The sequence below is a fragment of the Apodemus sylvaticus genome, chromosome 15 (genome assembly GCF_947179515.1).
Source record: "Apodemus sylvaticus chromosome 15, mApoSyl1.1, whole genome shotgun sequence".
Classification (NCBI taxonomy): Eukaryota; Metazoa; Chordata; class Mammalia; order Rodentia; family Muridae; genus Apodemus; species Apodemus sylvaticus.
Window position 1 is genome coordinate 67,937,238 of NC_067486.1, and position 20,927 is coordinate 67,958,164.

Consider the following 20,927-nt stretch of genomic DNA (forward strand, 5'->3'; position numbering starts at 1 on the left):
TTCTTTAAAACATTTTTTTAATGTACTGTGTGTGTGCGTGTGTGTCAAGCATGTGTGTCAAGCGTGTGTGTGTGTGTGTGTGTGTGTGTGTGTATGCCTTATGTGTGAGGATGCCCAGGAAGACCAGAAGAGGAGTCAGACCCCGGGAGCTGCAGGCAGTTACAAGCTGCCTGACTTAGATGCAGGAACCAAACTGGGGTCCTCTATAAGCAAACAGCACAGGCTTTTAACCACTGAGCCATCCTTCTAGCCCCATCTGAGAGTTTTTTGTCTGTGCTTCTCATTGTAGATCTGTTGGCATTAACCCCACTGGTATTCAGAATGGAACAAAAGGGACCCAGGAAATACATCCTACAAATATCTGATCCAGCCCCAAGGGGGAAGGACTAGCAAGCAGACCTGGTAGCACAGGCCTGCAAGCCCAGCTATCAGAGAGGCCGAGACAGGAGGAGGTTGTTAAGTCCACGGTCTGCCAGAGCAGTAGAAGGTGCAAGGCTACCCTGGGTAACGTACTGACATTCTGTCTCAAAACCACAAAGAGCAGAAAGGACCGGCTAAAGCTAAAGCAGTGGAGCCCTTGCCTAGCGCATGAAAGGTCCTAGGAGTGGGGCAGGGAGGCCTGGGGGGGGGGGGGGACGCTGGCTGAGCACCCAGGTGGCACAGATAAGGCCCTAAGCTCAATACCCAGCCCCAGCACCCGGGGAGAAAGCCAAAAGAGGTGTATGCGATTAACTCTGAGTGACCACGGCCCTAAGACCCCATTCTCCTGAACTTCCAACTCATATTTACATCCAACTCCACACCATTCCCTGGGCACCCTGTGAACAGCACTCTCCGCCCGCCTCCCGCTCATCTCAGGTCCGGGGCTGGCAAAGCTCTCAGTTGCAGTGATGAAGAGATTCTTCTTGTGCTGAGCCATGATGAATTCAAATGAGGTAAAGGGTCAGAAGAGAAAGCAAGGCCTGTGGCCTACCTACCAGGCCGGCCCATGCCAATCTTTTCCAGGTCTTCATTTTTGACATATTCAAAATGAGACAGGCGGGTAATGTTGAGGTCATCTCGCAGCCTCAGGAAATACTGTTGTAGCTGCACCTCGGACAGCAGCTCCAACAGCCAGCCTGTCCCCTCCTCCGGCTGCATGCTGCCGCTCCCCAGCCTCTGTAGAAATGAAAGAATAGCTGAGGGGCCAAGGGATGTGTGCAGATGGTAGACCTGCCCATCCGTGCCCTGGCTCACCCACACCCACAGCACTCAAAGCACTTTGTTACCTAAAACAGCTGAGTAGGAGCAGCTTCGATGAGCCCCAGACCAGGTGACCCTCTCCTGAACACAGTGCGCTCTCCACACAGATGCAGGCACACAACACCCAGGTCTAGCATGAGCTTCCTGCTCCCACAATTCCCAGCGGTCCCGCCAACACGGTGCCAGGAGCTCAGACTTTCCCAAGCAGCTCAGCACAGCACAAAGAGTTACAAATGAGAATGATAAACCCTTGGTTCAAACCCTGGCTCTTCAACCAATGACTATGAGGCAGGCAGCTGGGCTGGCGGGTGGCTTCCAAACAGCGAGCAGTAGCCCTTTATTTGAATGGCTCTCCTAAGGACTGTGCAAGCGTCCAGAGAGAAGGTATGTGTATGGGGGTGGGGGGCTAGTGACAGCAGGTGGCAGGGGGATAAGAACACTAGTTATTCTGGAACACACAGGACAGAACTGAACATACAAATTCCACACAACTTAGTTCCTGCAGGTAAGAACTGTTAGAATGATCAGAATCCAGAGACTTAGATTCCATTTTACAGTCGGGCAGTGGTGGCGCACAACTTTAATCCCAGTGCTTGGGAGGCAGAGGCAGGCGGATTTCTGAGTTCAAGGCCAGCCTGCTCTACAGAGTAAGTTCCAGGACAAAAAAAAAGTCAGATTCCATTTTACATTTAAACAAGAAAATACTTTTGTAGTTTTAACGGGACCCGATTTTCCTTGAACTGTGTAAACTGTTTACCATGTTTACTGACTCTACATATACTTAGTATGTAATATTTTGTGAAGGGCAACAAAAATAATGTATTAACACTTCAAAACTATAGTTCTGGGGCTAGAGAGATGGCTCGGAAGTTAAGAACACTCTTCCAGAAGACCCAGATCCAATCCACAGCACCTACATGGCAGCTCAGAATCACCGGGGTTCCAGGTGGTCTGACTCCCTCTTCTGGCTTCTCCAGGCACTGTCCACAATGAACAAAGACATACATGCAGGCAACACCCAAATACATAAAACAGTAAAATAAAATCGAAAAAAGCTAGTTACCATGCGGGCTCTAAGCATTAGCTGCACTGACTCTCTTATCCTCAACGGAACCATCTGTCTGCAGACAGAATGTGTCCGGCACCGCTGCTTCCCGAGTAAAGCCCAAAAGTGTTTAGTGAGAACTCCTGGGCCAGGCTCCACCATCCACTGCCTTGGCCCTGGAGCGGAGTGAACCACTGGCTATGTGGCAGGCCTTCCAGAGGAGGGGTTCCCAACCCTCATCAGGACAAGCAGCCGGCAGGCTCCCCCTCTTTCCCACCTCAAGGAGCCCCATTCCCTTCTTCCAAGTCCAGGCAGCAGCTCAGTCTTATCCTGGACAGGGAGGGCTCTGGGAAGCCCAGGGCCCTTCTCCCAGCACAGCCTGTCTCCCTTCTCTGACTGACAAGCTAAGAGACCTCTCTGCTCAGCTCCCTTCCCCGTTCCCCAACCCAGAAACAGGGCTGCCGTGGGGGAGGAGACAGGAAAGCCAGAAGAACACCGGGTCCTGGTGAAGAACAAGGAGCCGAGTGGGGTTCTAGTCCCGTTCCCACTGCTAAGGCTGGAGTGACCACCCCCCCAAGTCTCCCCCAGCCCAAGCTTCTTTGTCTGTGAAGCACAGGGCACTAGAGCAGTGACCTCTAGCTCGGGCAGTCTCCAGTTCTGTTTCTGTGTGTGGAATCTACACCAGCTGTGTGTGACACACATGGCTCGATGGCTTGCGTGTAAGCACTCACTAGACTGACCACCCAGACCCCCCACACATACATACACACACACAAGGATGAATGCAGCCAACAGAAAGGAAAAGCACTCTAACCTCAGACCTCAGGAAGGTGTCCCTCAGTCCTGCCTACTCCTTGTGTCTCTGTACAGTACCAGTCCTGAGGGGCTAACCCTGTCCAGAGCCAGCCCATTTCCCGCCCCCAGGTCCCCACTCACTGTGTACAGCCGTCGCCGTAGTCTGGCCAGGAGAGGGAAGGAGAGTTCAAGGCCAGGAAATCGACGGGCTGCTGGCATCTCCACGAACTGAAGCCCCAAGTAACAGGAGCTATGGCCTAGCTCTAAAGTGGGCAGGCAAGGGCCCCAGCTTCTGAGTTTTATGCTCTGCCCAGAGGGTTGGGGGAACCTGTCCTAGAAATCCCCCGATCCCACACAGAAGTAGGAAACGAGGAAGAAGCATGGAGTGTGGCTTTGCTCCCCGCAAGCCTGGCTGGGTTTCCACAGCTGGTTGCAGGCTGGGTCCTCTGTCCTGTCTCCAGTGCAGTGCTCACAGCTCTGGTCCTACTCTGGCTTCCCCCACCGCCTGCTTGCCCGCCTGTCCTCCTTCCCTCCCTCCCCAGCTGAGCCGCTCTGACACTGGCTGAAAAAAGACCTTTCTGAATCCCAGCCAAGAGGACAGCAGGAATGGGGGGGCACTCTTCTTCCCAGCACCGGCCCCGCTGACTCCCCCTACACAAGGCTCCCTGTCTCTAGCTTCCACTGCAACCCTCATGGGTGCAGAGAACGCCTGGGATCTCGGTGGGGGCCGTGAATCAAACAGCACTTATTTTAAAAAAAGGCTACAAGCCCCCTAAAGGCTTTTCTGGGTCTATGGGAGTCTTTCCGGGATTCTGTAGACAGATCCCTCAGAGACCCTCCCCCACACACGTCCCAACCTTGGCTGGGTGTCTCCTGGCTCAGACACTAGTGTGGCCCTGTTACCCTGGTGCCCGACGGAAATAGGAGGCAGGCAGCCTGCCAGGGTGGGACAATCCAGCCAAGGACTGGGGGGGGGGGGGGCCTCTCCAGCCCTCCCCTGGGATTGCCTTGTGCACTGCCCACAACAACCAGGGTGCCTACTCCCTGATTAGCTGGCAAAGATCCAAAAATCCCTCTAAATAAACAAGCATGTCCAAGCCCTCTGCTGGGACACTCCTACCTCAGCAATAGGAGATGGGGCTGTTGGATATGTATCTAGTACAGCACCCAACACATAGAACAGCTCAGCCTAAGGGGTCTGGAGACTCCATCAAGCTCCTATGTGCCGCCATGTTCTTACAGCTGACAAATGGCCCCTTTGCCCCTCAAACGTGCCAGCTGCTCTACACCCCCTTGTTACAGCCCGCACGCAGATACACCTGACAGCTGCAGGAAGTTCTCTTCTGCTCCCCAGCTCCCAGCTCCCCACCCCCAGCCATGCCTAAGGAGCCCCTGTTTCTTGTATACTGCTCTCTTGTCTGTCCCTATCCAGCTGGCTGCCAGCTCAGGGGGCTACAGCTGGCTCCTGAGGAAGGCAGCTGAGGTTGAGAGTTTTGGGGAGTCAGCATCGAAGACTCTTTCCAGGATCTCTTCCAGAGTTTGAACTTCTCACTTGGAAGGACAACCATTTCCTATTCTAATCGGGGGAGGGGGGCTCCCAGCAATACCCCTTCCCTGCTGACATCATTCATACAAAGACTGTGGATTGTCAAGTACAGCCTCTCTTCAAGGCTCAGCAAATAATCAGTGTGAGGACTGAGGTCAAAGCTAAGGTCAGACTTAGGATTCATGGACACTGCCTTTCTCCACAGGTTAGCTGACCACACCCTCAAACTGGAGAAGGCTACAGCCTATCCATCAGACCTAGGAACCTGGGGTTATCGGTAAATTAATCAGGTTTATTACCTCTACTGCAAGCTGAGGCTGATTAGGTTGGCCAATTTAAAAATTCTAGGCACCCCAAAAAGGCATGCCTCAAATCCACCAGAACCCCAGGTCTGATCCCTCAGATGTCTAAATAAGACAACCTGGCAGCTTACCCCAAAGCAGGCAACGTATGCTGCAGGGTTGGAAGCCAGGGCAGTTCCCGGACCTCTTTCTCCCCAGGGAAAACAACCTTGACCTTTCTGCCTCTCAATTCCCAGGCACATTCCCCAGTCTCCTGACAGCTACTGCCCTCTTGAGGCTAGGAAAGAAAGTGCACCATCTCCAAGGGAGGGGAAGGAAGCAGCCCTGTGGATACAGTGCCTTTTTCAAAGGCACACAGGGATATTTAGGTTGATACACATACTCAACGGGCCAGTTAATGAGACTCCCCAAGACACAGCTTCTTCCCACAAAAGAGTGAACCGGAATACTAGCTGTGTGTCCTAGGCCCCAAGCTGCACTGCCGAAAGCCGTGCAGGCGGCTTATTTGGGCCCCTATGCTTACTGAGTCAGATACCACCATCAATAATTCACCAGCACCAGCACCACAGATATACCCAACACACACACACACACACACACACCACTCTGCACCCAGCCTCCTGGCCCCAGAGATCTAGGGACTGGGAGTGGGACTGAGAGAAAAAGCAGCACAGGCACCCTGGACTCTTCAGAAGCTCCCGCTGCAGAGAGCAGGGAGAGCAGAGCTGGGCCCACGGATCTCCAGCAGATGCCGAGGCCTGAGCCCCGCGTATCTTGCTATCCCCATTACCTGCTGTCCCTCCTCGCACCTAGCCAGGCGCTGGTAAGCAGATCTCTCCCCCATTGGACACGAAGTCCCACCACTGGGGCAGGGAGGAAAGCAATGCTGCCCGTAGCCCCCGCCCCTCCACCCGCACCGGCGGCGGCAGCACCCGCAGCGTCACTGCCCTGCGTCCAGGAGGGGGGGCGGGCCTCGAGCATCCTTCAGGAGGGGAGGGGCTGCTAAAGCGCCTAGGCTGGAAAGGCTCCAATCCTGGCACCTGCATGAATCCTAAGGGCTCAGGTCCACAACCAGCAGATTATCAGGCTCCCCTCTGGTTGAGCTTACGTGCACCCCCTCCCCCTCCCTAGCTTCTATTCTCCTCAGTGTCCTTCAGGCAACTAACCAGGGAGCGGGGCCAGCAGCGACCCTTAGGGAACCTGAGCAGAGGCTCCATCCACTCTGATTCCAGAACTACTGCTTCTCAGGTTGCCTCCAGGATTGAAGTTCTGGGGCCACCAAATCGGACCACTGGGATCCAAACACTCTGGAGCACAATAACACAACATGAGAGTCAACTAAGAAGCCACAGAAGCCCCCTACTTCACCGAGCCCTCCTAGCAATCTTGGAAACTCAAACATCTTCCCCTCCATTACCCGCAGCACCCACCTGCTCAACTCCAAGAACACTTGGCCCCAACTTGCTGGGCATGCCTACAAGTTCTAGTTGGCAGTGCCCTGACCCACTCCCCATGGAAGCCACCCCCACCCCCACCCCCCGGGCAGGATGACAGACCATTGCCTCCATCTATACAGACCTGAGACTGAGAGAGCGAGGAGACCCGTGTACTGGAGCCAGACTCCGTGACTTCAGAACCGGAGAGCCTAGACTTCACTTCAACACATGCTGAGAAAGATTGCAGCTATGAGCCTTGGGGTGGGGTTATGGCCAGCCTCAAGTGCCAATGCAGAGGCCTTTCTCTCCCTCCAACCCTCAGGGCCCTAAGGTAACACACACACACACACACACACACACACACACCACGCACCCTCTCATTCCTGTGGCATCTGAGGCATCCTCTGACTCCTTCCAACTAGTATTTAGAGCTCAGCTGAGCTCTGAGCACTCCCCCTTCCTGGGACATGGCAGAGAAAAGAGATGTCTAGAAACTCCTGCCATTATCCCAAGGCAAAGAAAGGGGATTCTGGGAGGCCGCTTTGAGCTCCCATCAGGTTTCCTCTTCACACCACCCATCTCAGAGCCCGGCAGGGAGAGGGCTCTGCCAGGTCCTGGGTTCTAGTCTGTGCGGAAGCCTTGGTCTCTTGCCACCGCGATGAGGGAAACTCATCCTCAGAACAGCTACAAGGATCCAAGGCCGGCAGGATGCTGAGAAAGCAGGCTGAGGGTGACTGGCCCGTCCCATTCGGCCTGGCTGAACAAAGGTTCGAAACCATCCCCGTTCCTGCTTCTCCAGCTCACCTCCGACCCATGCGTCCATGAAATCCACAGAACCCAAGCCACCTCTGAGATCTGGGACCCAGACCACATACACACCCGCCGTGCCACTCTCCCCTTTACCTCTTCACACCAGTAACTAAAAGGCGCCAGTCCACCTTCCCTCTCCAACAGCGACAGTGAAGTCACAAATTCCCACAGAGAAGTAGATGTAACAAGCAACTTCCAGCCAAGATTTTTTTTCCCTCCCAAACAATCTACTAGATTCCTGGGGATGTGTGCCAACCTAACAAGCCAGCTTCCCTTCTCTGGGGAGCACAGGAGGGATAACATCTTGGCAAAGAAGTGGAGGTCACAGCTCCTCCCCAAGCCCCAGCTACAGGATTCTTACCTCTCACATGAGCCCCACCAAGTCAGGCCTGCCCCGCTCACCTCTACATGTGCAGGGCCCAAGCTTCTGGACAAAGGTCAGGCTGGTTCCCCAAGACCTCGTCCCAGAGGGAACAGTACCAAGCAACCCCACACCTCAGGTCAGCGTGGTATGACATCACTGGTCTGAGGAGGCAGCTGGCCAGAGGCCAAGGAAGAGAAGGGAGTGATTCAGACGCACACCATGGCTGCCCACACCCTCTCCCTCTTCAGGACAAGGGGCCCACTCACTCCCAAGAAGCTGGCTAGCTGAGGTCCTGTGCTTGGGCCAGGCTGAGCTGTTTTCCCTAGGGATACTGGGCCCACGGACCAAGGTTAGCCTGAAACCTCATCACCATCGTCCTTGTATTTAAAAAAAAAAATTTCCTTGAACTCTAGCTAACAAAATCATACCTAGAGAACTAGAGGACATTTTAATGCACACACGGTATTTGAACATAAACAGCATTCCTAACTTAAACTAGTGTGTTTTTATAATTACTACATCCTTTTTTGAGCACCACTCACTCTATGAGCTACTGTATTTCTCTTATTTCAGATTTTTTTTTATAACTGGCTGAATCCAATGCCGCCCACGTGCTCATGGGTCTGAGGCCATGCACTGGAACACGGGCCACTTACCAGTGGCCACACCCCAAAGGAAAATGGCACTCCCTTCTTTATCAACTGCTATTCTAAAGACTTCAGACCACGCCCTTCCTTCTATTCTCAAAGAATGATTAACTCCCAGAGGGTCCGCTTCCTCTTTCTTAGGTCCCCACTACCACCTTATGCTGTCCCCACTACTATGTCAAAATTTACAGAGCAGTTCCAGCAGGAGGCTGCACTGGTACCACATCTGCATATTCCAATGTTGTGCACCACCCATTACCTCCCGCTGGAGGCCTGCTCCTACTCCTGATTGGTAGCTACTCCAATACCTGACCAGCATCCCAGGGGCAAACAGCACAAACCAACCCAGGCCCGAAACCACATCCTCACCAGCAGCTGCGACTCCTCCTTCCCCTAGGTCACCCCCCAATCACCACTTTAACCTCTTCAGCACCTACACTGAGAAGGTGATACTTGTCTCCTGGCCTTCAAGATAAATTCCTAAATATCTTTAAGACCCTAGTCAAGGGGCTGGAGAGGTGGCTCAGTGGTTAAGAGCACCACCTACTGCTCTTCCAAAGGTTCTGAGTTCAAATCCCAGCAACAACATGATGGCTCATAACCAACCGTAACAAAATCTGATGCCCTCTTCTGGAGTGTCTGAAGACAGCTAGAGTGTACTTACAAATAATAAATAAATAAATCTTAAAAAAAAAAAAAAGACCCTAATCAAATGCTATCATTTCTCTAAGCTCCCATTTTGTATCCTCAAACAGTTGCTTCTACCAATGCCCCTGGGTTGTTAAAGGAATGCTTATAAGTAAAAGAAGAAAAACTTAAAACTCTCGTGGAAAAGCCACAAATATTTTTAGAAATGATTCATCGTGGGGCTGGAAAGATGGCTCAGTGGCTAAAAGTACTGGTTGCTCTTCCAAAAGGACCAAGGTTCAATTCCCAGCACCTATGTGAGCTTACAACACTGTCTAGAACTCCAGTGAGCTGACAACACTGTCTAGAACTCCAGTGAGCTTACAACACTGTCTAGAACTCCAGTTCCAGGGATTCGGACTCCCTCTTTTGGCCTCTGCTAGCACTGCACTTGTGTGGTGCACAGTGCATAGACATATATTCAGGTGAAGATGCCCATAACACACACACACACACACACACACACACACACACACACACACATTCCAGTCCTTAAAGAGTTATTATTTGTGCAACTCTTTGGTTAAGCGCATAATTCTACTGTGATAGCCATTAGCACAGGCTTCTAATATGGTTAGTGCCTTGTAAAATAGCCAGAATCCTGCAAGAGACATACAAGAGAGAGCTAAGGCCTTCAGCCTTTGTGACAGACAGTGGAGAAAGGTAGCCTCTTTCCCCATGAGCTGCTGCCACTTGGCTGCCCAGTAGATACCAGGAACAAGTCAGATCACCCTCCCCTGCCATGGCTGCTGCCACTTGGCTGCCCAGTGGACACCAGGAACAAGTCAGATCACCCTCCCCTGCCGTGGTTTTCCCCACTTTCCCCCATCAGGATGGAGCCCTTCCTGGCCTCCAACTCTGCCTGTCTTGACTTTCCAATTACTGAGATTAAAAGTGTGTAACACCAGGCCCTATTGCTCCTCACTGTTTTCAATCCAGAGAAGACAATTCCTTCATGGAAAGAGAGGCTGTCAATCATTCCAATTACTTTTGCCCCAGAGCCACTAAACAACCCAAGGACAACTGAGGCAGAGCAGAGTGTGAATCAGCCTTCACAGATCAGCTTTCTTACTACAGGGAACCAGATTTGGGCTCAGAAGCCACATGGGTCAACCAGATGGTCACCTGTATCGATAAGGCATCCCAGCCTTATTGGGGAACCGAGTAAGGGAGAATGGAGTGCCAGGGGAAGAGTGGGGTACAGAGGCAGGAACAGAGTAAGAATGGAACCTTCGGGCTGGAGAGATGGCTCAGTGGTTAAGAGCACTGATTGTTCTTCCAGAGGTCCTGAGTTCAATTCTCAGCAACCACATGGATCTGATAATGGGATCTGATGCCCTCTTCTGGTGTGTCTGAAGACAGGGACAGTGTTCTCATATACATTAAATAAATACATAAATACATAATACATACATAAATAAATAAATCTTTAAAAAAAAAGAATGGACCCTTCTCATGGTGAACCCCTTCAGCTTCAGGGGGAGGGCAGATTCTGCCTCTTCAGCTGCACTAAGCACCCACATGATGGTCTTGATGCAACCATGAAGTTGTTTTGTGTTCCCCCAGCTAAAGAGAAGCACACTGATGTCCACAGCACCCGATCGTGCTCCTGATCCCTGCCTTTCTCCTATCAATGCCCCAGCAATATGTGATCAAGGACAAATGCCTAAAACTGTCCAGGTTTCTCGCCCATGTGACACACACTTTTGCACCATGGCTTGGTGGGTAGATCTCTACTCACTGCCGTGCCAGGACACCCTCATAGCACCAAAGCCCATCACTGGCTCCAGGAAAAAGGGAGGAGTGGAGAGGATAAGCAGTCAGGCACTGCCAGAGCTCTTCCAGGGCAGGGCAGAGCCACTCAGCTGGCCACCCTGCCTACTTCTGACTCGCTCCAGGGGAAAGGGAGGAGTGGAGAGGATAAGCAGTCAGGCACTGCCAGAGCTCTTCCAGCGCAGGGCAGAGCCACTCAGCTGGCCACCCTGCCTACTTCTGACTCTAGCTTTGCCCACCCCCACTCCCTCAGCAAGAGCTCTGAGCTGAAGTGGCCTATTGTTGAGCCCTGGCCGAAGGCTGAGGAAAGGAACAGCAGCAAAGATACACCAGAGCTGTGTGCTGTAGAACGAACATTCACCGTGCAACATGCACTGCCCACACTCTTCAGACCAAAACCCCAGCAACTGGAACACAGCCACAGCTGCAGGCTTGAGGCCCCAGGAGAGTCTGGGAATAGTAAAAATGTCAGTGTACTTCAAATCCCACTGTATCCTGCCTGTCTGATCACAAGCAAACTTTAGATTCTGAATGGGTGCCTGGCCCAAAGCATGAAAGGAGTCCTCAGGACTAGATACCAAGAGGTGCGGAAGAATAACTGTTACAGATTGGGCTATAAAGGGCAGTGCCAAAGCGGGGCGGTGGTGGTGCACGCCTTTAATCCCAGCACTTGGGAGGCAGAGGCTGGCGGATTTCTGAGTTCGAGGCCAGCCTGGTCTACAGAGTAAGTACAGCCAGGGCTACACAGGGAAACCCTGTCTCAAAAAAAAAAAAAAAAAAAAAAAAAAAGAAGAAGAAGAAGAAGAAGAAGAAAAATAAAAAGAGGCAATGCCAAAAGGAGGTGAGGTGTTGGAAGAGAAAGCTAAAAATGCTCAAATTCAAGAGTATAACTAGTTATCTCTTTAAGAACTAATGATACCTCTTGTCTACCTTCCCAACAAACTCCAAGAGCTTGGCCCCCTACTACGCTGCAGAGGCCCTTCTCTCCGCATGGAGAAACACACTAGGTCTCTGCACAATATCCCAGGAGGCATTGCTGACAACAGGGAGAGTCACACCTCAAACAAGGAGAACACACAACAAATGCGAAGATCACAGCTCCCTTCTCTCCCTGCTCCAGAACCTGGGGGCTCCCTGCTGGCAAGACAAGGCATGGTTTCTGGACTCCGACTAAGCCAAGAAACATATAAAGACACTCAAACTAGAGGTTTCCGATAAATGGCCTGTTCAAGTTATCACATAAAACCATCAACAAGGCACCCAGCACCACAGCCTTACAAGCTTCTTCCTTAATAGAAGCAGACAACAAAAATTTATCAAATACCAAATAAAGCCTCTAACTTGGGAGAGAACAAAGTGCATACAAAAAAAATTTTTTTTTGAGGAGGGAAAAAAAACATGCTCTGGAGAAGAAAATTTCAGACAGAAAATTCTCAGTAATATGCTCAGGCTGATAAAATGTATCCACAAAATAAGAACAAGGGCTGTTTTTGTGTTTGGACCAAGGAAACAAAGTATCAAAGGACTGCAGAGACGGCTGAGCCCTTAGGTTCATGCTTGCCCTCCAAGCCTGCCGCCAAAGGTTGATCCTCAGTTTGATCTGCAGGAAACAGAGGAAGAAGAGTACCAACTTCCACAAGCTATCCTCTGATAGCGGGGTGTGTGTGTGTGTATATGTGCATATAGTGTTTTAAGAACACATGTAAGAAAGCAGACGGTGGGCTAGGGAGCTGGCTACAGAAGTACAAGGACCTGAATCTGTATAAAAAGTATGAATCTATACAACCCCACTGGCTCACTGGCTCAAAATGAAGTAATCTTCACACATGTACCATAGCATGTGCACATCCACACTACACATCCACATACACACACACACACACAGAGAGATACAGCATACAAAAGAGTAAACATCCATACCCATCCCAAATCACAGGCAGCTGTTGTTGCTTTAGAAACAGGGTTTCTCTGTGTGGCCCTGGCTGGCCTGGAACTCTCTTTGTAGACCAGGCTAGCCTCAAACTCAGGGAATGCCCTGCCTCTGCCTCCCAAGTGCTGAGATTAAAGGCCTGTGCCACCATACCCGTCTGGCCACTGTCTTTTAACCTAATGTACACACAAGCCACAAATGTAGGTTCTGAATTCAAAGATAAAGGTTGAGTCCAAGAGTTCGAATCTGTAACAAGCTTTTGAGAGAAGCTGTCCCCACTGGTCCGTAAAATACCATCTGAATGCAAGGGCGGCTTAGCTCTAGTCCTTTGTCCAGCTGTGCACTGAAATCACCTGGGCGTTTTGAAATTGTCAACACTGGACTCCATTCCATGTGATTCCAATCAAAGGGTCTCAGCAGTCTTGAAGCCTCTTTGGATGGATCTGAACTTGGGCTGAGAACCACAGCCCAAGACAAACCTATAACTGTGGTAACCGTTTGTCCGGGCCTAGCCAATCCATTTTCAAATACTGCACCCATTGTTGACATGGTAGTTTTTAAAAATACATACTCTTCACATCATGAAAATCAGTGTACTCTTATAGACCTACTCACTATTCAGATAGTTCTAAATACCACGTCTCATTAACATCAGTGGAGAAAGAATCATAACAATACCCAGAGAAATTTATTCTGAGGATTTTCCCTTATTAGATTCCCATACTCATCCTGACCTTTCAAAAATCTTTTTTTTTTCTTTTCTTTTTTTTTTTCTTTTGGTTTTTTTTTGGATTTGGTTTTTTTCGAGACAGGGTTTCTCTGTGTAGCCCCGGCTGTCCTGGAACTCACTCTGTAGACCAGGCTGGCCTCGAACTCAGAGATCTGCCTGCCTCTGCCTCCCAGAGTGCTGGGATTACAGGTGTGCACCACCACCGCCCGGCTATCTTTTTTTTTTTTTTTTAACCTGACTTTTAAGTTTCAGCGAGTCAAGGCTGTTGTTCCTAGGTTTCGGCACCAAATATTGGGTTCATAAAGGGGGGGTGGTTAGAGAATGGTATCCGGGGGAGTTGGGGAGGGAGTGTCTAGGCGGGCCCACGCTCAGGCATCCCTTCCCCCCCAGGGAGCAGACACACACAGACATGGTATAGAATAGTTTATTCAGGGCAGAGGATGGGAGTTAATGGGGTAGTGGAGGCAGAGAGAGAGAATAGAGAAGTAGAGGCAGCCATGACCACGAGGAGAGAGAGGGGAGGGGAGGAGAGCCCAAGAGGGGCAGAGAGGTGAGAGTGCCAAGAGGTGATGAGAGAGAAGAGGGGCAAGCAGCCCCTTTTTAGTGGGCCAGGCCTATAGGGCAGGGCATACCTGGCTGTTGCCAGGTAATTGTGGGGTGGAGCTTAGAATACTAACAAAGGCTTTCTGGGAAGAAGACATCTTTTAGGGAGCTATGTATTATCTAATGAGACAGTATAGTTTCAACAGCTCTTCATGCAGCAAAGGCCTGGAATGACTTGAAACTTCAACACTCTTATGGTTTAGATAGGCGTGTCCTCAGAAAGGCTCATGGTCAAGGCTTGGTCACCAGCTTTTGGTGCTACTGAGAGGTGACCGGATCATGAGGTGTCTGACCTGGTCAGTGAATTAATCACTTGACTGAGTCATGATCTGAGGCCATTAGCAAGGCATGGGAAACATGAAGGAAACAACAGGCACTGAGGGCGTGCTTGACACCCGCCCCTTCCTGTCTACCTTCCTACCTACCTCCAGGAAGTTCAACATGGCTCTGCCGTGCCCTTCTAGAAAACAGACTGCCTCACCATAGGCCCAAAAGCCACCGAGCTGTCCAAGCCCAGATGAAGCCATCTCTCTGAGTGTTTCCTCCCTTAAGTTCATTTCCTTATGTACTTATCACAATGATAAATTAAAGTAAGTGCAAACTATGAAACCTGAAACACAATGGTTCACACCCTCAAGACTTGGAAGGGAAGCAGTTTCTGACCTAGATCTCTATATTCACGTAACCACCAACTAAGCATAGGCTCTGTGGGTGCTCTCAAAGGCTCCCTCTTCAGGATACTACACAGGATGTGTGCTACCAAAACCATCAAGGGGAGGAAGTATGGTTTGAACAGGAAAAGGCCCCACAGCCTCAAGTGTTCTGGTATACGGTCCCCAGCTAATGATGCTGTTTTGGTAATCTGTGGGACCTGAGATGGGGCTAGCTGGGGAATGAGGAGCCCAGACTCCAGCACAGGTGTTCTCTGCTTCCTGGTCTGAAATGAGGAGTCGGCCACACCATACAGTCCTGCCACCACAGAAGGAGCTGCCTGCCACCATGCCTTCCTCAGACCCATGACAAGCTGTATCTCCTGACCACTGCATCATAGTGAGATCCCTGTCGAGAAAGAAAAGGAGCCTGGCAATGGTGGTACACACCTTTAATCCCAGAAGAGGCAAGCAGATCTGAGTTCAAGGCCAGCCTGGTCAACAGAGTAAGTTCCAGGACAGCCAGGGCTATACAAAGAAACCGTATCCCAAAACAGAGACAGACAGAGACAGAGAGACAGAGAGACAGAGAGAAGGAAGGAAGGAAGGAAGGAAGGAAGGAAGGAAGGAAGGAAGGAAAGGAAGGAAAGGAAAGGAAAGGAAAGGAAAGAAGGAAAGAAAAGGAAAGAAGGAAAGGAAAGGAAAGGAAAGGAAAGGAAAGGAGGAAAGGAAAGGGAAGGAAAGGAAAGGAAAGGAAAGGAAAGGGAAGGAAAGGAAAGGAAAGGAAAGGAAAGAAGGAAAGGAAAGGAAAGGAAAGGAAAGGAAAGGAAAGGAAAGGAAAGGAAAGGAAAGGAAAGGAAAGGAAAGGGCAAAGTCTTTTTAATACTGATCTGGTTTGTTTAGAAGCCTGAAGCTTTTCTGTCCAGGGTATTTTTGCATTAAATCCTGGCTCCTGCTCTGCAGCTCTGTTTTTTAGCCCCTACTGTGTGTTTAGTAATATGAGAGCATGGTTCTTTGTACAGAGTTGTGTACATTTTCTTTTTGCATAACTGTGTCAAATGAGTTTAAAGAAAAAACTAGCCAGGCAGTGATGGCACACGCCTGTAATCCCAGCCCTCCAGGAGGCAGAGGCAAGTAGATTTCTGAGTTCGAGGCCAGCCTGGTCTACAGAGTGAATATCAGGCCAGTCAGGTATACATGGTAAGGTCCTGTCTCAAAAAATGCATTAAAAAAAATTAAATCCTTTTGTAAAAGGGGGTGGGGTTTTAAAAAATGGCTTAGCACTTAAGAGCACCAGCCCATCTTCCAGAGGACCTGCGTCAAGTTCCCTACAACCACACAGCAGCTCACGACTGTCTGTAATTTTAGTTCTAGGGGATCAGGCGCCTCCTTCTGATTCCTGCTGGGCACCAGGCACATATGTGGTATATATACATCCATGTCACTAAAACACTCATGCAATGCACACACAACAAAATAAAATCTAAGAAGAAAGAACATAATGGGCAGCTAGCCTTATCAACTCGAAGAGGAAAAAAAATGTCCTAAGTTGAGAAGATGGAGCTGAAACCCCAGGGAAGGTACAGTGCTTGCAATTCAGAGTGCTAGAAAGGAAGCAGCACCAGAGGTCTCTGCCCGACAGTCCCCTCAGGAATCTGCTGAGCATGGCTCTCACACACGTGAAGAAACTGACAGGTCCAGGAGAGAGGACCACCCAAAGGATACGAAGGCCACAGTCCAGGGAAGCACTTGCTCTCACCAGGAACTATTTAGATTATTTTTTTATTATTACTCATAGTAGCTTAAAAGTTAAGGTGCATGTCTAAACAAGCCAGTATCAGTGTGGTATGGATTTTGCAACATAACTGTTTCAAAGAGAGGAGAGATGAAAGCGTATCATTTCTTACTCTAATATCACTGGACAGTAAGCTATAGAGAGTAAAAGATGCATACTATGAATGTCACAGTCATACAAAAAAGTTATCTGGGCCGGGCGGTGGTGGCACATGCCTGTAATCCCAGCACTCTGGGAGGCAGAGGCAGGCAGATTTCTGAGTTCGAGGCCAGCCTTGTCTACAGAGTGAGTTCCAGGACAACCAAGGCTACACAAAGAAACCCTGTCTCAAAAATCCAAAAAAAAAAAAAAAAAAAACCAAGGACACACACACAAGCTCTTTTGGACATAGGGTATTGCTCCACACATAGCTAAGGCTGGCCCAGCCCTCCTGCCTCCATTCTGAGTGCTGGGTTTACCAGCATGCAACACTACACCTGACTCCACAAAATATCTTAGCAACCCAGCGTGCAGTGCATACCTATAATCCCAGCACCAGGGAAGCAGAAGCTGAGGCAGGAGGTTCTACAGATTCCAAGACCAGCCTACGCTATTTAGCAAGTTCAAGGCCGGTCTGGGTTGTAGATGCCCAACCTCAAAAATCAAAAAAAAAAAAAAACAAAACTTAACAAATTATTTACAAGTAGTACATATATATATATATATATATATATATATATATATATATATTATACACACACACACACACACACTATTATGTAATTCATGATAACAAATCAAAACAGAAATGCCATTGACTGACACAAAGCACCTGGCCTAAAGTCCAACAGCCCAACCCACCATTCTGATTAACCCAGTTCTAAGGCGGCAGAGATAAGTAGATCTGAGTTCAAGGCCAGCCTGGTCTACAAATCTACTTCCAGGACAGCAGGGCCACGCAAAGAAACCATGTCTCAGAAAACAAAGGACAAGCAAGCAAAGGACTCTCATCCACAGGCACAGGAGGAGTTTTCAAGCCGACGCACTGGTACATGAAGAACCTATATGCTACAGCTTGCTTGAAGGTGAAAGACTTAAAATGTTTCCTCAGGGATTAGCTCTGAGGCAGCCATTCTTCCATACCAGATGATATAGCTATTACAAACAGGCAAGAAAAGGAAACAGATTACAGGCACAGGGGTCAAAAAGGAAAAATAAAACTGTTTTTGCTAGTCAATGACCTGGACACTACCGAGAAAGTGGACCCTCCAAAAAAGCTAAAAGCTGCCAGTTTCAAGAGGTTTCAGGACTCAGGGCCCAACTCCAGAGCCCCTGTGTGTGGTACTCCTCTGTAGTTTCAGTCCCCAGGCAGGCCCGAGAACTGAAAGTCAATCTGAGTTCAATTTCTAGATCCCACGGGAGGCCAGAGAGCCTGCTCTGGCCAGCCGTCTCCAACCAGTGTGCGTCTGATTGGTTCAAGGCCACCCGCAGCCTCAGAGGGAGTTTGAAGTCAGTCTGCAATACATAAGATCCTGTCTAAAAATAAAAAAACGAAACATCTAGTAAGATGGCTCACTTGTTACCATGCCTCACCCACCATTTGAGTTGGATTTCTGGACCCACATAATGAAAGATCACTGACTCCCAAAAGTTCTTCTCTGACATCACACACACACACACACACACACACACACGAATGAATGAATGAATGAATGAATGAATAATAAAAAAATGTAAATACAATTAAGTCACTACGGCAGAGCACACCGAAGGGAGAAGCTGGGAGAAAGAGGATGGCTAAAAGACAAGCCACAAACTACGAGAAAACACACCAAGCCATTCATTTGATAAGACTTATAATCTGAATATTTTACAGATCCTTTAAATTATGAGAAGGGTGCACAATGGGCAAACAATGTGAACAGATACCCCACCAAAAATGCCCAGATGGCAAATGACCACATGAAAAGACGCCCAGCGTTAGTCACTCCTCAGGGTGTTAATTAAAGCCCTAATCATACACTGCAGACCTCCTAGATTGTCTAAAGTTAAAGGAACTACAAAACAATGTATGGTAGGTGTACAAAATTGCTCAACTGTTTTGAAAAAACAGCCTGTCCTGTAGGTTTTTGGGGGGCTGGGGGAGGTTGAGGTCTTTGCAGTCCTGCTGTGTTGCTCACACTGGGTTTTAGCTCCTGGGCTCTTGCCAACACCCCAAGGAGTTGGGCCTCCGTGTACATACCACCAAAGCCAGCCATTGCTATTTATTTTTAATATTATTTTCTCATTTGTTTTAAAACACTGTTTTTACTCAGAGGCAGGAGGATTTCTGAGTTCCAGGCCAGCCTGGTCTACAGAGTGAGTTCCAAGACAGCCGGGGCTACACAGAGAAACCCTGTCTCAAAAAACCAAAACCAAAACCAAAAAAAAAAAAGATTTTTTTTTTTACTCAAATTTATTTTTAACTGGTTTATTTAAATGTAAATATGGGTTATGTGATTAAGTTTAGAAGTCCCTTAAAGGTTAAAATGCTCACCTACAATATAATCCATCCATTCTAGCCCTAAGAATTTACCTGGGAGAAATAAAAGCCTATATCCACACAAAACCAAACACGATCGTTCAGAGAAGCTATGCTTGTAATCCCACATCGGAAGCCCACCCGTGACCCGGGGAAGAATATGAAAGCGATGGCACACACCTAGGAGACCACGGACGATGACTGGGAATGAAGCGATGACACACGCAACTCCGCGGGTGAGACGTGATCAGGGACGCTGCTCCAAAGAAGCCAGACTCTAAAGGGTCACTAACTGAGTTCCATTTACACAAAACCCTAGGCACAGCACGCTCAGGGAGTCCTGAAGAGCAGACAGCCACTCTCCCGTTCATCCAGAAGTTCAGGAAAGGCTTCCTAAAGGAAGTATGAAGGTGTATGCTTAGACATGTACTGAGAGCAGAATTCTCTCCACTGAAACCAGCGAGCCAGAACCGCGCTGGTCATTCTGGGAGAGCTTGGCACCGTGGACACAGCAGCTAAACTTCCGGTGTCTGAATGTTTGAGAGACAATGTGACTGGCACGGGATGAAGCTGACAGACGGGTTGGGTTTGCCAGAGTCGGCAAACCGGCTCCTCCAGCAGTCCTAGCCACCACTAGCCCTTCTTCTGCCCCCACAGGAGAACCCTATCTCCACCCAGGCCTGTTCAGAACCTGGGTAGGGGAGTCCATCTGACTCAGACGCATGGTAGGCTAGGGCCGAGATGTTCCCGGGGAAGGCTCTGAGACAGTAATTCTGGACCCATCCCACTGGTGGCCTGGAGATGCAAGAACTCTTGACAAGGCTAGAGAAGGAAAGAGGCTGCAAGCTGTCAACCAAGCCCATGTGTCAACAAGAAATCAAATCTAGCCATTGCCCTGTAGGCTCCACCTCTAGGCGGAGCCAAGAACGAGTCACCGTGGGAATGTGAGGAGGTCTTAATGGGGTATCCCAAGCTTCTATGCGCCAGCCTCCAGGGTGAGGTCAAGGCCTGGGCCGCAGCCGCTGGTACACCCTCCCTTCCCATTCCATTCAGGAACGAAGACCTCGCCAGTTGCTCTCCGCTCTTCTAACCCATCCTTGGCTTTGAGCCCACAGCATAATCAACCGTGACAAAACCGTGTGGCAAGGCGCAGGCCAGGCTCGTGCCCAAGTCACTACTGGCAGCCACACTCACGTGACCATCAGGGCTACAAGATAAGGCACAGCTAATGCAACACTACCTACCCATTTCCCCTTTTGGGAGGACGTGAGGCCAGTGCTGCAGGTTGCACAACAGCTTGCACAGAGACACACCCACCTCCACCAGCAGCCAGGTGGAGGGGGCGGGGGGGGGGAGACACTGTCCCTGCGACTATAGCCCTGGGGCTAGCCTACCTTTTCTTCCCTCTGCCTATACCAGGCAGCCACTCAAATGGTTTCGCATCCAGTCTAGACTTGAAAGAGGTGACTACTCCACTACAGCAGCTGCTACTTACATATGTGTGTGTGTTCCCGCACGCGCGCTCCCCAAGTTAGTCAACCTGAGAGGACAAGGGATGTTTGGAACCCATTCTCTGGTGCTTCTAATCACATCTACTCCGATGACAAAATTGGCCTTCCCTACCTGAGTTTTCAGCTGTCCCCAGGCAGACGCAGCTTCGAGGATGCTCAGACTTGAGGTAGCAGAGAGGATCCTGCAGGCCAGTGCCTACCCTCCAGCAATGGCTTCGAAAGGTCAGGTTCACAGCGCTCTTCTGCTCCCCAAACCCCTACATTGTCCTGCATTACTCTTGGCACTAGAGCAACCCTGATGCCAGCAAGACAGCTTGCAGATTACCACCTCCTTCGGCGTCTGCGCCTGCGAGTCCTGTGTCCCTCTTGGAATCCCTCTCCCCCTGGGGACCCTTTACCGTTCAGATATGATTCCTGAACAGCCCACACTACCTGGCCTTCTTGCACCCCAGGTAGCCAATTTGCTTCCTGCACCCCCAGGCGCCCCTCTCCTTCAGGCCCCCGGGGCCCTACAGGCCTGGCTCTCCCCAGCAGCTCGAGTCTGTCCCCACTCGCTAGGGA

At 50.0% G+C, this 20,927-nt stretch overlaps 1 protein-coding gene across 18 annotated transcripts in view; it reads right to left on the bottom strand.

Annotated features, from left to right (window-relative positions):
* Tnk2 (tyrosine kinase non receptor 2) overlaps positions 1 to 20,676 on the bottom strand; it is a 40,057-nt gene extending 19,381 nt beyond the window's left edge. For 3 of the 18 annotated variants that reach the window (XM_052157834.1, XM_052157835.1, XM_052157830.1), the window contains exons 1-3: positions 3,224 to 3,589; positions 2,160 to 2,222; positions 978 to 1,158 (exon numbers count right to left, since the gene is read on the bottom strand). In XM_052157834.1, the coding sequence (XP_052013794.1) occupies positions 978 to 1,158; positions 2,160 to 2,222; positions 3,224 to 3,301 (322 nt within the window). In that variant the 5' untranslated portion in view covers positions 3,302 to 3,589. Of the gene's footprint in view, positions 1 to 977; positions 1,159 to 2,159; positions 2,223 to 3,223; positions 3,594 to 19,035; positions 19,249 to 20,350; positions 20,396 to 20,478 lie in introns of those variants that run through there. The other 15 variants (XM_052157842.1, XM_052157831.1, XM_052157844.1 and 12 more) reach the window with 14 other exon arrangements.
* Between the last annotated feature and the right edge of the window lie 251 nt (positions 20,677 to 20,927).